The sequence below is a fragment of the Anguilla rostrata genome, chromosome 9, assembly GCF_018555375.3.
Source record: "Anguilla rostrata isolate EN2019 chromosome 9, ASM1855537v3, whole genome shotgun sequence".
Taxonomy (NCBI): Eukaryota; Metazoa; Chordata; class Actinopteri; order Anguilliformes; family Anguillidae; genus Anguilla; species Anguilla rostrata.
The window spans coordinates 37,638,496-37,651,320 of record NC_057941.1 but is presented as its reverse complement, the minus strand read 5'-3'; the positions used below and the strand labels follow the sequence as shown (position 1 = coordinate 37,651,320).

General features: G+C 37.1%; 1 protein-coding gene across 1 annotated transcript in view; it reads left to right on the top strand.

Annotated features, from left to right (window-relative positions):
• Positions 1–12,037, top strand: part of scn4bb (sodium channel, voltage-gated, type IV, beta b) — a 155,673-nt gene extending 143,636 nt beyond the window's left edge. The window contains exons 5-6 of the mRNA XM_064352054.1: positions 5,443–5,549; positions 8,415–12,037. Of these exons, the coding sequence (XP_064208124.1) occupies positions 5,443–5,539 (97 nt within the window). The 3' untranslated portion in view covers positions 5,540–5,549; positions 8,415–12,037. The remainder of the gene's footprint in view (positions 1–5,442; positions 5,550–8,414) is intronic.
• The last annotated feature ends 788 nt before the right edge of the window (positions 12,038–12,825 follow it).

Below are 12,825 nucleotides of genomic sequence, written 5' to 3'. Positions count from 1 at the left end.
CCTGTCCTCAGTCAGGAAGTTGATAGTGCAAGAGGTAGGTTATCCTAGGTGAGATTTATAGTGATAGGCTATTTTTCCTTCATGAAAATTTATGCAGATTTAATTGTGTGTAGGTGTGGTTACATGTTATATCTTTCAAGGAGGCTGAGCAGTTTGGAAAATAGGTTAGGCCTACTACTGCTCAGTATGAGCTTTTATTGGCAATGGAGCAGACACTGCTATGTGATGTCAGCAGTCTCATCTGTACTCATGCTGCTTCCTATGCATTGTATCTGAAAATACAGCTATTACCATGTTGGCAGGTTCCTTTCATCTGTGGCTTTATTATCTATGTTTTCTAAATTAATTTGCATTGTGGATATAGTCTTTTTAGGTGGATTTATGCCCCTTAAAATTTTTGGGTGAAGCAGACAAGATTTAGCTCTTTTTCAAGAAAAGCGGCAGCAGTGTAGAAGCTAGTGTAGATGTGAGTGTCATTTTCAATAACTATAACAGCACAAATAATTGATATGAAAATCCCCAAATAAATATATTTACCCTAATATAAAGTGGGAGATTACTGAGCAACAAAAACTGATTTAGTGACGTTTTAAAATAATCCCCCCAAAGTCTTTGAATATATATATGTCAAATTGCAAAGAATTGCATCATTATTTTCTTTTTTTCTTGGGACGGACCTCCATGCCCCCCCACTCTAATTGTGCCTCCCCAGAATTTTGGCTTCAATGATGCCCCTGAAGTCAATCCAATTCCAACCTCTGTTGTATTTGCATTAGCAGGACCATTTACAACCACCATTATGGTTAGTGTTAGTGAAAACCTTTTAGTCCTGTTTGGGAGAATTTTGACTCTAATGCAATGGTTGACAAAGCCAAATGTTGTTTTAGCCATACAAATCAAAGAGACACAATAATAATAATAATAATAATAATAACAATAATAATAATAATGGAGAACAAATAAGTTAAAAAAAGGGAAAAAAAAAATTCAATCGTGTGTGTGCATGTGTGTGTCTGTGTATGTGGGTAAAGCGGTAGTGGGGTTAGGAAGGTGTGTGTGTGGGTGTGTGTGCGTGGCCTTAGTTCACCGGCAGTTGTAGAGATTTTAGGAGTGGCGAGAAGTTTTTATTAGATTTTTCATTTTGTTTTCTGATTGAGGCTGAGATTTGTTCCATTGATATATGTTCTCTTAACAGGTTTAACCACTCTGAGATGGAGAGTTGATCTCTGTTTTTCCAGTTTAGTGGGATTGTTTTCTTGGTGATACTTAGGGCTACAAGTATTGGAGTTGTGTTTTGGTTGGACGTGTCGATTACTGATGAGTCTCCAAGTAAGCACAGTGATGGGGATAGTGGGAGGCTGCATCCCAGAAGTAGTGATATGTTGGTGATGATTTCTTGCCAGAATTGATTGACTGGAGGGCATTGCCAGAGAGCGTAAAAGTAGTTGTCAGATGTGTGGAGTGTGCAGTGAGTGCATATGTCTGTGAATCCCATTTTGTACATCTTGTGTTGAGTTATATGTGCTCTGTGGTTGATTTTGTATTGAATTCGTTGTATATTAGTATTATTAGACATATAGAAGGTGTTTTTACAGATATTGGATCAAAAGTCGGCATTGATACTGATATTGAGGTCTTTTTCCCAGTTATTGGTAAGAAGAGAGATAGTGTTGTCTGTGGAAGATAGGAGTCTATATAGTTTGGAGAGAGGTTTCTTTGAACTTGCAATTATATTAATGTTTTCCATTAGTGGTGGTGGTTGAAGGGGGTTGTTAGAGATACTGATTTTTGCCTTGATTGCATTTTTCAGTTGGTGGTACTTTAGATATTGTTCTTTCTCAATGCCGTATTTCTGGACCAATTCTTGAAAGCTGAGTAGTGTGTTATTCTCAAAGAGGTGGTGCAGGTGTGTGATGCCTTTTTCTTTCCACTTAGTGCCTGTTATTGGTGATTTGTTTACTAGAAAGTCCGGGTTGTGCCATATGGGTGTATGTGCACTAGGTGTCATGGTGAAATTTGTGATTTTATTAACTTTCCACCAAGCTGTCAGAGTTGTAGCGATTACAGTGTTTTTAAAGCAATGGTGATGTTTTATGGTGTTACTAAAGAAAGGTAGGTCTGTGATAGATATGTCTTTGCATTCGTCTTGTTCTATGTCGAGCCATGTGTTATGGTAGTGGTTTGGATGGATCCATTTGATCAAATGCTGTAATTCATTTGCTAGGTAGTAGTGGTGGAAGTTGGGGGCGTCTATATGATTAGTCTTTTTATTTCTGTTGCCATTCTGGTGAATAGTGGTGAGATTGTCTGCCAAAAGTGTTTAAAGAACTCAGCGGGGTAGCCATCAGATCCTGGTGCTTTATTGTTCGAGAGATGTTCGACTGCTTTTTCAAATTCGGCTGTTGTTAATGGGGCGTCGAGGGTTTTAGCCTGGTCTATGTTCAATGTTGGTAGTATTATATTATTCAATAAAGAGTCTATTTCAGTTATGTGTTTATCTTTGTCAGTTGTATATAATTTGCTATAATATGTTCTAAAGAAGTCATTAATAGTTTGCGGGTTCTGAGTTGCATTCCCCACTGAGTCTTTTACCGTTGTTATGATTGATTTCTCTTTGTTATGTTTGAGTTGGTTTGCTAAATATTTTCCAGATTTATTGTTGTATTCGAAGTGGTTATAACGTAGTCTTTGTAGTAAGAACTGTTTTTTTGTTGAGAATATTGTGAAGTTGAAATATGGTCTCTCTTAGTTCCTTTAGAGTTTGTTCTGTGGGATTTTCCGCATGGGAACATTTTCCGCATGTGTAACATTTTTATTTTTTGTTCCAGATTGTTTTCCAATTCTTGTTCTTTTTTTTCTTGTATGAAGAGTATGAGATGATTTTCCCTCTTAGTACAACTTTTGCTGTTTCCCAGAGTAGTGTGGGTGGTATGTCTGGAGAATCATTCGTTTCCATAAAGGATGTCCACTCTCTTTTATTTGTCATTGTCTTTCAATAGAGATGTATTGAAATGCCATCTAGTAGTGGTCTTAGTTATGTGGTTGTTGTTAAGATTGAAGCTGATTTGCGAGTGGTCCAAGATGGTGATTGGATGAATTTTGGTGTTGGATATATCTGATATAATGGAGTTGCTTGTTAGGAAGAAGTCGATTCTGGAGAATGATTGGTGGACGGGCGAGAAATAGGTGTATTCTCTTGCTGATTTTGTTTGGTTTTGTAGCTTCCATGTATCGCCAAGGCCCAGATCAGTCATATACTGTTTAACTGTTTCAGTGGAGTTTTTTGAGGGGTTGTTTGATCGGTCCTGTGTTGGGTTGATGACTATGTTGAAATCACCCCCAGTTATAACAGTTGAGTTGGGGAGATCAAGTAATAATGAGAAGAAGTTGTGAAAGAAATCTGGATCGTCTGTGTTTGGACAATAATGCTTGCAATTGTTATACTGTTGTTGTTGATTAGACCATTAATAATGATATAGGGCCCTTCAGGGTCAGCTATGGTATTTTTGTGAATTAGTGGTACTTTTTTGTTAATGAGAATTGAGACGCCTCTTTTTTTAGAGTTGTATGAAGCAGAATATATTTGATTGAAATGTTGTGTTTTTAATTTGTTGTGTTCCGTTTCTGAGAGATGTGTTTCCTGTAACAGACATATTTCGGCTTGTAATTTGTTGATATGGTTTAGGATTTTAGTTCTTTTTGCTGGTGAACTAATGCCACGTATGTTCCAACTAACAAATTTAAAAGAGGGCATTAGGTATGTTGGTTAATACAAAAAAATGTACATTTGTATAATTCCATACACATCCAGAAGCGGCTTCACCATATAGCCTAATGCTCCCTTAACACATTTCTCTCCATAATATGCACATACATAGCCACACAGATGGGATAGCAAACACAGACAACATATATACAGTAAACATAGAACATATACATAACATGGGGTAGAGGACACAGACAACATAGAATTGGTGAGTACATTGTACATTTAAATGACATAGGCACAGTAAGGTACAGGCTACAGTGAGGGGCAGCTGGGTGTATACATTATTTTACTGCTGGCGTATTGCAGGGTGGCTGTCTAAAGCCAAGTGGTGTTGCTATCGCGGTAGAGCTGGCCATCTGTGTACAGTTTATCCACAGTCAATGCAACACGCCTGCCCTTCTCTCGGTATTGTTTCAAGATTGTGTATAGTTTTTTTCTCCTGTCTTATATTTCACATGGGAACTAATCATTAAGCCCATAATTGGTTCCTTTCAGTTCTCTTCCTTTGCTTTTTACAAGTTCCTTATGTTTGTAGTGAACGAATTTCGCCACGATGGGTCTCAGTCTCCCGTTTGTGTTGTTTTTTTGCCTGATTCAGTGAGCGCGATGAAAAGTGATTTGGCTTATGGTGTCGGGTGAGAGTTTGAGTGCGGATTGCATGAATTCCTTGATCGCATTTTCTGGGTTGTCGGCAGTATGTTCCGGTATTCCGTTAAAGATTAAATTGTTGCGCATGCTGCGGCACTGAAAGTCTAGAATAGTCTCTTTCATTTTTCATTTTCGGTGGTGATGTGGTCAATTTTGGTGGAGAGTGCGTTTACTGCCACTTTCAGTTTGTTGTTTTCCATTTGCAGCGTCTCTATTTGCGACTGGCTGAACTCGAGACTTGTTTTCAACTCTTTGAGGTCATTGTGTACTTGTTCCAGAATTAAGAGTTTGTTGTTGATCGATTCAAGAACACTAACCTCAATTCTTGACGGCTGCTCATCCGTCTCTGTAGACCAGTCTCACCTCAGGAGTTTCCTGCTGGGTTCCCGTTCCGACATGACGCACACCTCGTAAAAGTGCTTGTCGATAAAATTCTCCAAATTATCCACGATTGGGTAGGTAAATGGTTTGAATGAGGGCAGTAGCAAAAGTTCCGAAATATAATCCAAAGGTTTGTTTTAGTTCGTTTTAGATTGCAGTTGAGAGATTAAAGTTTTTTCGTAGCAGGGACCTGCCATGTTGAATTTCCCCGGTTGCTGCTTGCATGTCACGTCACGTCCGCATCTAAACCTCACGTCCTGTGTACTGCAAGAGAAAGATCTACTGCAAGGGAAAGATCAGGGTCTGTTACCTCACTAATAAAATGACATACCTGCACCTTCTTTATGGAACTTGATATTATTAAATCAGGCAGTAGTGTCTGTTTGAGTTCCATCTATGAGAGGATGAACTATGTAGTGTGAACAACTATTAAAGGGTGAAGAGCTATGAGTGCAACAGCCATAAGCAAATGTACAGCTATAATTGGATACATACATATCACAGAATGATAATAATGGGTCAGGAATTTGTTTTGTGTTTATGTTATTATTGTTTTGCCTGGAAAATGCATTATTCTGACAACTTTCATTTCCCCTTTTCCTTCCTCCCTTATACTCCTCCTTCTTTTCTCCTTTCTCCTGCAGTAAAGAGTGCCTGGTTAGCTCCTCAGGGATTGATAACACAGAAAACGGCCTCTCAGGATCCAAAGCAGATTCTAAAGCAACACCAAAGAAGGCATGAAAACATGCATGTGTGTATATGTATACATGTCTACACACACACACATACACGCACATACACACACACACATGCACGTACGCACGCACGCACGCACACACACACACATATATATACATATATATGTGCAAATATATATGGCTAAACTGATATTTGAAACAATATGTTTTTTCTTTACCATAAAAAGATAAATAATAACTCAATTTTTTAAACTATGCTTGAGATTGGTAAACATGCAATATGCTCTGTATCCACTGGGCTGGGTCAAAGCAGGCCATACCCCCACACTCATTACATTACATTACAGGCATTTGGCAGACGCTCTTATCCAGAGCGACGTACAACAAAGTGTATAACCATAACCAGGAACAAGTATGACGAAACCCCTAGAGAGAAGTACCGGTCCAAGTGCAGTGAACAACCGCATAGTTCAACTTGGACCCTGAAGGTTAAACTGATTAACCCAACGAGAACGGCAACAACGCAGTCTATGGAAAAATACAAGCAGTAGTTAAGACAGTTAATGCACCTAAGTCACCTACGAAACAGCTGCCTAGTTACAACCCTAAACTTACAGTCATTTACAGGGGGGTAGGGAGGGATGGGGAGAGGTGCAGCCTGAAGAGGTGAGTCTTCAGTCGTCGTTTGAAATGGGTCAGTGTCTCATACTCTAAATGCAAAGCCTCCTTCACCCAAACATGGAACACATATTTTGTTTCATTCTTGGCAGAAATATTGGATTTCTTTCTAAATGTATTAGTGCAATGCCAAACATTAATATTTCATTTTTTATTTGTATTAGTCACAGATTTACTATATGTTACTTATGAAAGTTATATTTTTACCAAATGTGTTTACAAGTGGGCTAATTTCAGATTTAAATTAAATAGTTATAAATATAGATTTATCTAACTTCAAATAATATACTATTGTAAAACTGTAGTATATTGTATACTGTAGTATATAGTTGTAGAACAAGTATATGTAGCATGGGTACATAAATTTACATCACTATTGTATAATTAGTATAGAGATATAACTGCAATCCACAGATTTAAATGGGTCCAGCTTTAAATGGCTGATTGACCAAAACACATGATTATCTCAGTTTCTTCTAAATCTTTCGATGTAATCATTAGTAAACTTTCTTTAAAATGTACCATCAGCAAACCAATAGTGAGCATCAATTATAAACACATTGTGTATGTAAATATATTTTATCTAAAAACTAGTGGAAACCTTTTTAGGTTACTAATACAAAATTAATCAATTTTATTACAGTATGAAAATAAAACTCACAATTCAAAAAAGTGTTGTGTTCCAATATTTAAATAGTGCTTGAGGAAAACTCTCCCAGTAACTTCAAACCTGTTAACTATATGTGATTTTTAAAATTCTTTATATTGTTGAAATATTGTGGTATAATTAGACCTTAATTAAATATATCACAATAATATAAAAAATGTATGTATTATAGTGGTCAAACATGCATAATTAATAATGCATTACAGCCAGAAGATTTGGTTTAAATTGTGTGAAGGTAATATTTCTGTATATACCATGTTTTTAACCCAAACCAGGTGAGAGTTTGTACGTGAAAATAACTGCAGCACTTTATTGGATAACCCTGGTAGGAAACTGAACTATTACTGAACCATCTATTAAATATTGCTGCTATAGTCCAATAAAAATTATTTCAGAATAAAATATGTTAAGTAGCCATAATTTCCAACATCAGTACTAACGTACAATAAAATATAAATAGTTGATTATTACATTACCAATAGTATGACTATTTAAAATAAGTAGTTTGCAAACAATGTACCTTTGAAAGATATTTCTCTCGTGTGATACTGTCTAACTTGAGTCTCAATTCCTAACGCACTTTGCTGATGCTGGCACCTGTCACCAAGGTTCCAACCTGATGGTTCGACTTTATTAAAGCGATTTCTGGGCATTAAATTGAATTTATCATGGCAAATGTAAAATATTAACACTGGTGCAAATGGGCTATGCATGCATTCAGCTCTGGTTTACACATGCAGTCATTGTAATGTATGCTGATATTCCTATATAAACAACAGCAACAAATGCAAATTCCACACCTAAAATAATCTCTAGAACTTTTGTTATCTTTCTTGTGCATGAACTAATGATGCACAGACACACAGCTATCCAAGAAAGAGCTCAGCAGCCACTTGTTCAATAATTTTGCCCCCTAAAATGTGGGGATTATGTTTAAAAAGGGCTGTAATTCCTATGCCTGATATGCATGTAAATGCCCTCAAATTAAATCTTATACTCCGCACAATAACTTCATACGCATTGTTCATTGGTTTATTTCAAATCCAATGTATTGGAGTGCAGAGCCAAAACAACAAAGGTTGTGGTACTGTCCCACTACTTTTTCATCTAACTGTTTGTGTGTGTTAGATGAAATATATATATATATATATATATATATATATATATATATACTCATACTCATACAAACATACATTAGGCAATGTACTAATGGATTTTACAAAAACAGCTTTTAAACACTAGGTCATATTGCTGGAGCATGTATTTCCATGGAGAAAATGTTGACTGTATTTGCAAAAGACAAAGCTGTAGAACATAGGTAGCAAATGGCACAATATTTAACACATTCAACATTAATTACACTGCTGCACTGAATTTGCATGACTGCAAAGCAGAACTATATTCAAGCAATACAGAGGCATTATACAAGCCAAATACTAGGGGAGGGGTTTAAATGGTCATCAGTGAACTGATGAGCTGTTGGGGTATGGTCTGCATGCTGATCCAGTCCAAGTATGTTCGGATTTTCTAAGTTTCATGCTTTTTTCCTGACGTTCCCTTCCTTTGCTTCAAGGAGAGAGTCCCCAAAATGGCAGGATGAAATATGGCAGCCAGTTTCATTTCATGAAAGGGGAGGGAGCAATTACAAACCCTTGAGGGCCATTCAGTACCATTCTGGTTTGTTCCTCAACTACCTCCCTTTGCAGAGAACCTGTTCACTTGTTGCACATCACAGAATTTGTCACAAAATAGCTTGCTCGAGGGATGAGAACAAGGGAAGGGGATGTGTTAAAGTGGATCCGAATGCAACCCTGGATAGATTTTGTCCTATTTGCTTGAGATGAAACACAGATAAACGCTTTAAGCACCCTCTGCTGGTAGGGGAGACTTTAACTGCTGCAAACAAATTACTGTAGAACTGCTAAAAATGCTGATGAGTGAAACAAAAACAATCCTCCAATATATGTTCTTGTAGAAATTAAGATATTTTGATGATGCTGCTACTAACAATTAACCAGTACAATTTTAGCATGCATAAAAAGGGTCAACATTTTATATTTACAGTGTTGGTAACTGTCTTGTTTTCATAACTTGCAGAGTATCCACATGGGGTCAGTATCTGCACACAATGTGTTAAACTGGTGGATGAGACCGCAAAAGACAACAGGGATTAAACATGGGGAACAGGGTGCCAAAAGTAGGCAGTGTATTAATGTGGGGAACAGTGTGTCATTGAGAGAGATAAGAAGCTGCTGTGGATACCTATGTCGCAGCCTGCTTGGTGCTTACCACTGAAGCCCATCTCACACTGATGCACAGTAGGCTGACGCAGGCTGGAAGACAGGACATTGCAACACTGTTAGCACCATCGTGTCCTTTAGAGGCTGTTGCTTTTCAGTGCATATTAAAAATACATATCCCACATATAAAGTAGATACCACAATATACTTTTAGTGTCCCCAGTAGAATTTTAATATTTCCAGGATTCAGGGCACAAATCTAAATGTGCTTGTGGAACTGGTCACAGTAAATGTAATTAAAAAAGAACCATTCTAATTTCTTCAAATGTATTTTCTCTCACAATCTTTGTGGCAGTGGAAATAAAAATATCCATGAAGGGCAGGTGATGGGGTTGTTGAAATATATTAAAAGATGTGTGTGACCACTGACACTGACAAGAATTGACGCATTTCTCTAATAGGTCTCAAGGGACACTAAATAAATGATAAAATAACAACAAAAAGTAAAATTCTTTGCGTTTTGATGAAACCAGGAAGCAGCACAGGAAGCAGAGAGGTGGTGGGCACAAGATTGTAGCACACTTGCAAGAGCCAAATTGGTTCAATATTCAGCATTTCAGAATATTACTGCTGCACTATATGCATACCAGCTATTTAAACTGGCCCTTAGCCATACATATATTTATCAGGGTAAAGTTGAACACGAATGTATCACATTATACTTTTTTTAGATGTACCTCATCTAAACATTGTTCCTGTGTGCAGCATAAATGCTGTTGTAGAGATGTTATATATAAAGGGGGAATTTTACTTGTAATTATCAAAGCTGAGGATTAAAACACAATGAATGAACCACCCCAGCCACCCACTCCATGTATCTATGGCCTCAAACTCCAAGAAAACAGAATGTAAGTGGGTTGGGTGGCAGCGTGGGAGGTTTTCATGGGTACGTTAACAATGCACACATATTTTATAATACTGAATGAGCAAATATGTCAATTATAATACGATAATATACAGGCAGCAATAAAAAAAATAATAGACAGGCAGAAAGGAATTGAATTCAGGCAGAGACCCAAAATTGCTCAGGATCACTGGGTTTTATGCTAGTGTTGTGGCACTAGCATAAAACCACAATGAGTAGTTCTCATATCTACTTTCTGATATAATTTTTAAAAAGCATTACAGGTATTGTTAGGATAACTTTAGATAAAAACAATAATTAAGTGACAATTACAAAACTCATTGTATATAATTTGATAATATAATTAACACCATCCATACATTATTAGCTAGTCCAGGCATGCTACCACCCACTCTGCTCCCCCAGAACTGACACTGTTACTACAGAGCAGATTCTAGGCATATGCAAGAAAGGTGGTCACCTAGGGTCTGGAATCGATCCTCCCCAGTCGCTCCCCACACCCCTTTCCCCGGTCCACAATTTCTCTGAAACCTTCCCTCAAACCACAAAATCTTGCCTAGGGTAGCAGAAAGGGTAGAGGCATGCCTGCTTATCCTTGTGTTTTCTTTCCTTATTTAAGGATATCCCTTTTCTCCATTGTTGAGCTATACATGTGAATGTTCTTAATACACTGAAAGATGCCTGTATGTACCCTTTGAATTTTGTATGGACTGTTAGACTTTTATCTCTCTTTTTCTCTTCACTCCTGTTCAGTTAGTAACTTTTTGGGACCCAAGAGGGTTGATGGTTTGGATCACAAACTGAGCTGTACCATGCACAAGCAGTGTTTAACTGTCAAAACGTCACTGTCAGTTGCTCTTATTATGTTGAAGTGGCAATAGGAAAAGATTTTCTTTTTTCTGTAATTATGAATGGGCAGTTTTTCTTTCAGTGGTCAAGCAATAATTGGTCTGTAGATTGTCTTTCTGTCAGTATAAACCAGTGTTTCCCAAACCTTTCCTTAGGTACCCTCAAGCCAGATAAAGGTATTTGATGTGTTCCACTGCAAGCACACTAAAACTAATCAAGCTGTGAGGTGTACTTATGATGGAACACATCAAATACCTGGATCTGACTGAGGGTACCTGAGGAGAGGTTTGGAAACCCCCAGCATGAACAAATTCAGACAAAAAGTCCAAAGGACTTTGTATCTTTATATTATACGTTCCTTGTCCCTCTATTCCACAGAGAGAGAACAATCTGAGATAAAAATTTCACTCATGATTGAGACTGTTATGAAATTATTATTTCTTATGTTATTGTGACATGTATTGTCCTGAGGTCTGTCTCTGTGCTCTGTGCAAGCCTCTGATCAAAATTGAAAGAGATACGTAATGTTGTGCAGTATCTCTTTCAGCTGTAATGTTGTGCAGGTAAAGTCTGAAAAGATTATGACATTCATAGTGATGGGAATAAAAATCATCATCACCATCATAATTAAAAGTACAGTATGTGGAATGAGTGGTAGCAGTGCATGGACTGTATGGATAGCAATGAAGAAAATATTCAAAATGAGCCCAAGGTTAAAAATAAATTAATGAATAGCTGTGTACTACGAAGACAGGTTGAAGCTGTGGTTATGAAGCTTTATAGTATGTTTAATGTTTAACAATAGCTTATACAAATATTTTAAAACCTGCTCTTGTAGCATATGACAACTAAAATAGTCAATTCCCCATTTGCTAATCATATAATGCTTCTAGTAAACAGCAAATAGTGAACATGTTAATACTGCTGAGTAAAGTGGATACACAAGAGCTGTGATCCAGCCACAAATCAAAGATGTTATTGAGTTGATTCACAGATTAGAATGACTGATGTCTTGATGGGCTGCTTCATCGGAAGTGGGTTACATGCTACCAGAATACAGAGCTTGACTACAGAGAGTGTTCCCCTTACCCCTTATATGGTCACTATTCACCAGGATGAAAAGTCTCTGTAAAAATGACAATCTAAGCTTGACGTAAATAAAGTCTGTAAGCTTGCAACATGGTGACTGTGAATGCATGTGTCCATGTGTTGCATTATCAGTTGTCACACACCACAACACACCCCTTTTCCGAACAGAAGAGTTGGACACGGGGAGAATCCAGGATTTTCTGGTCTTTATTTAGCACTTTAGAGAGAGAGAGAGAATCTAGCTTTCTTCTTTTGAGCAATAATCAGGTGGCCTACATTTTTTAAATAGTTTGTTGGAATCTTTTTAAGTGCTAGGATGCAGTTTATAACATATGGTCACCGTTTGACAAATCCTGCAAGCAAGTTGAAATCTGGTATTCAGTTCAAATAACACTGGTTAAAACCAAACAGAACTCCAGATGCTTTTCAGCAAATTTTAACCAATGTACTTACTGATTACTGCGCCATTTCCAAAGCATGGCCTCAACGCCAACAGTGCTTATCTCAAAGCTTCATCTTTCCTCTTCTTTTGAATGAATGATCGATCCTCTGTCATGGCCATGCACATCAATAAATAATATTTTTGCTGGTTTTAATATCAAAATAAACATTTTGTTGAAATAATTTGTGATGAGTCAAGAGTTTCTTGAATGAATCAAAACGTACTGAAAAATGTTCTGTAAAGAGAATGAAAATACACTAGCAACTTACATTTCCATTTATATAAATTAAATTAAATTTAAAAGAAACAATATTAGGATTAGAATACAGAAAATCCAGCTACTGGAGGATACATTTGAATGATACATTATACTCTCTGTAGCATAAATACTCAGTCATATGTCATTTGACTTTATTTAGTAGGAGTCCAGAATATAAAA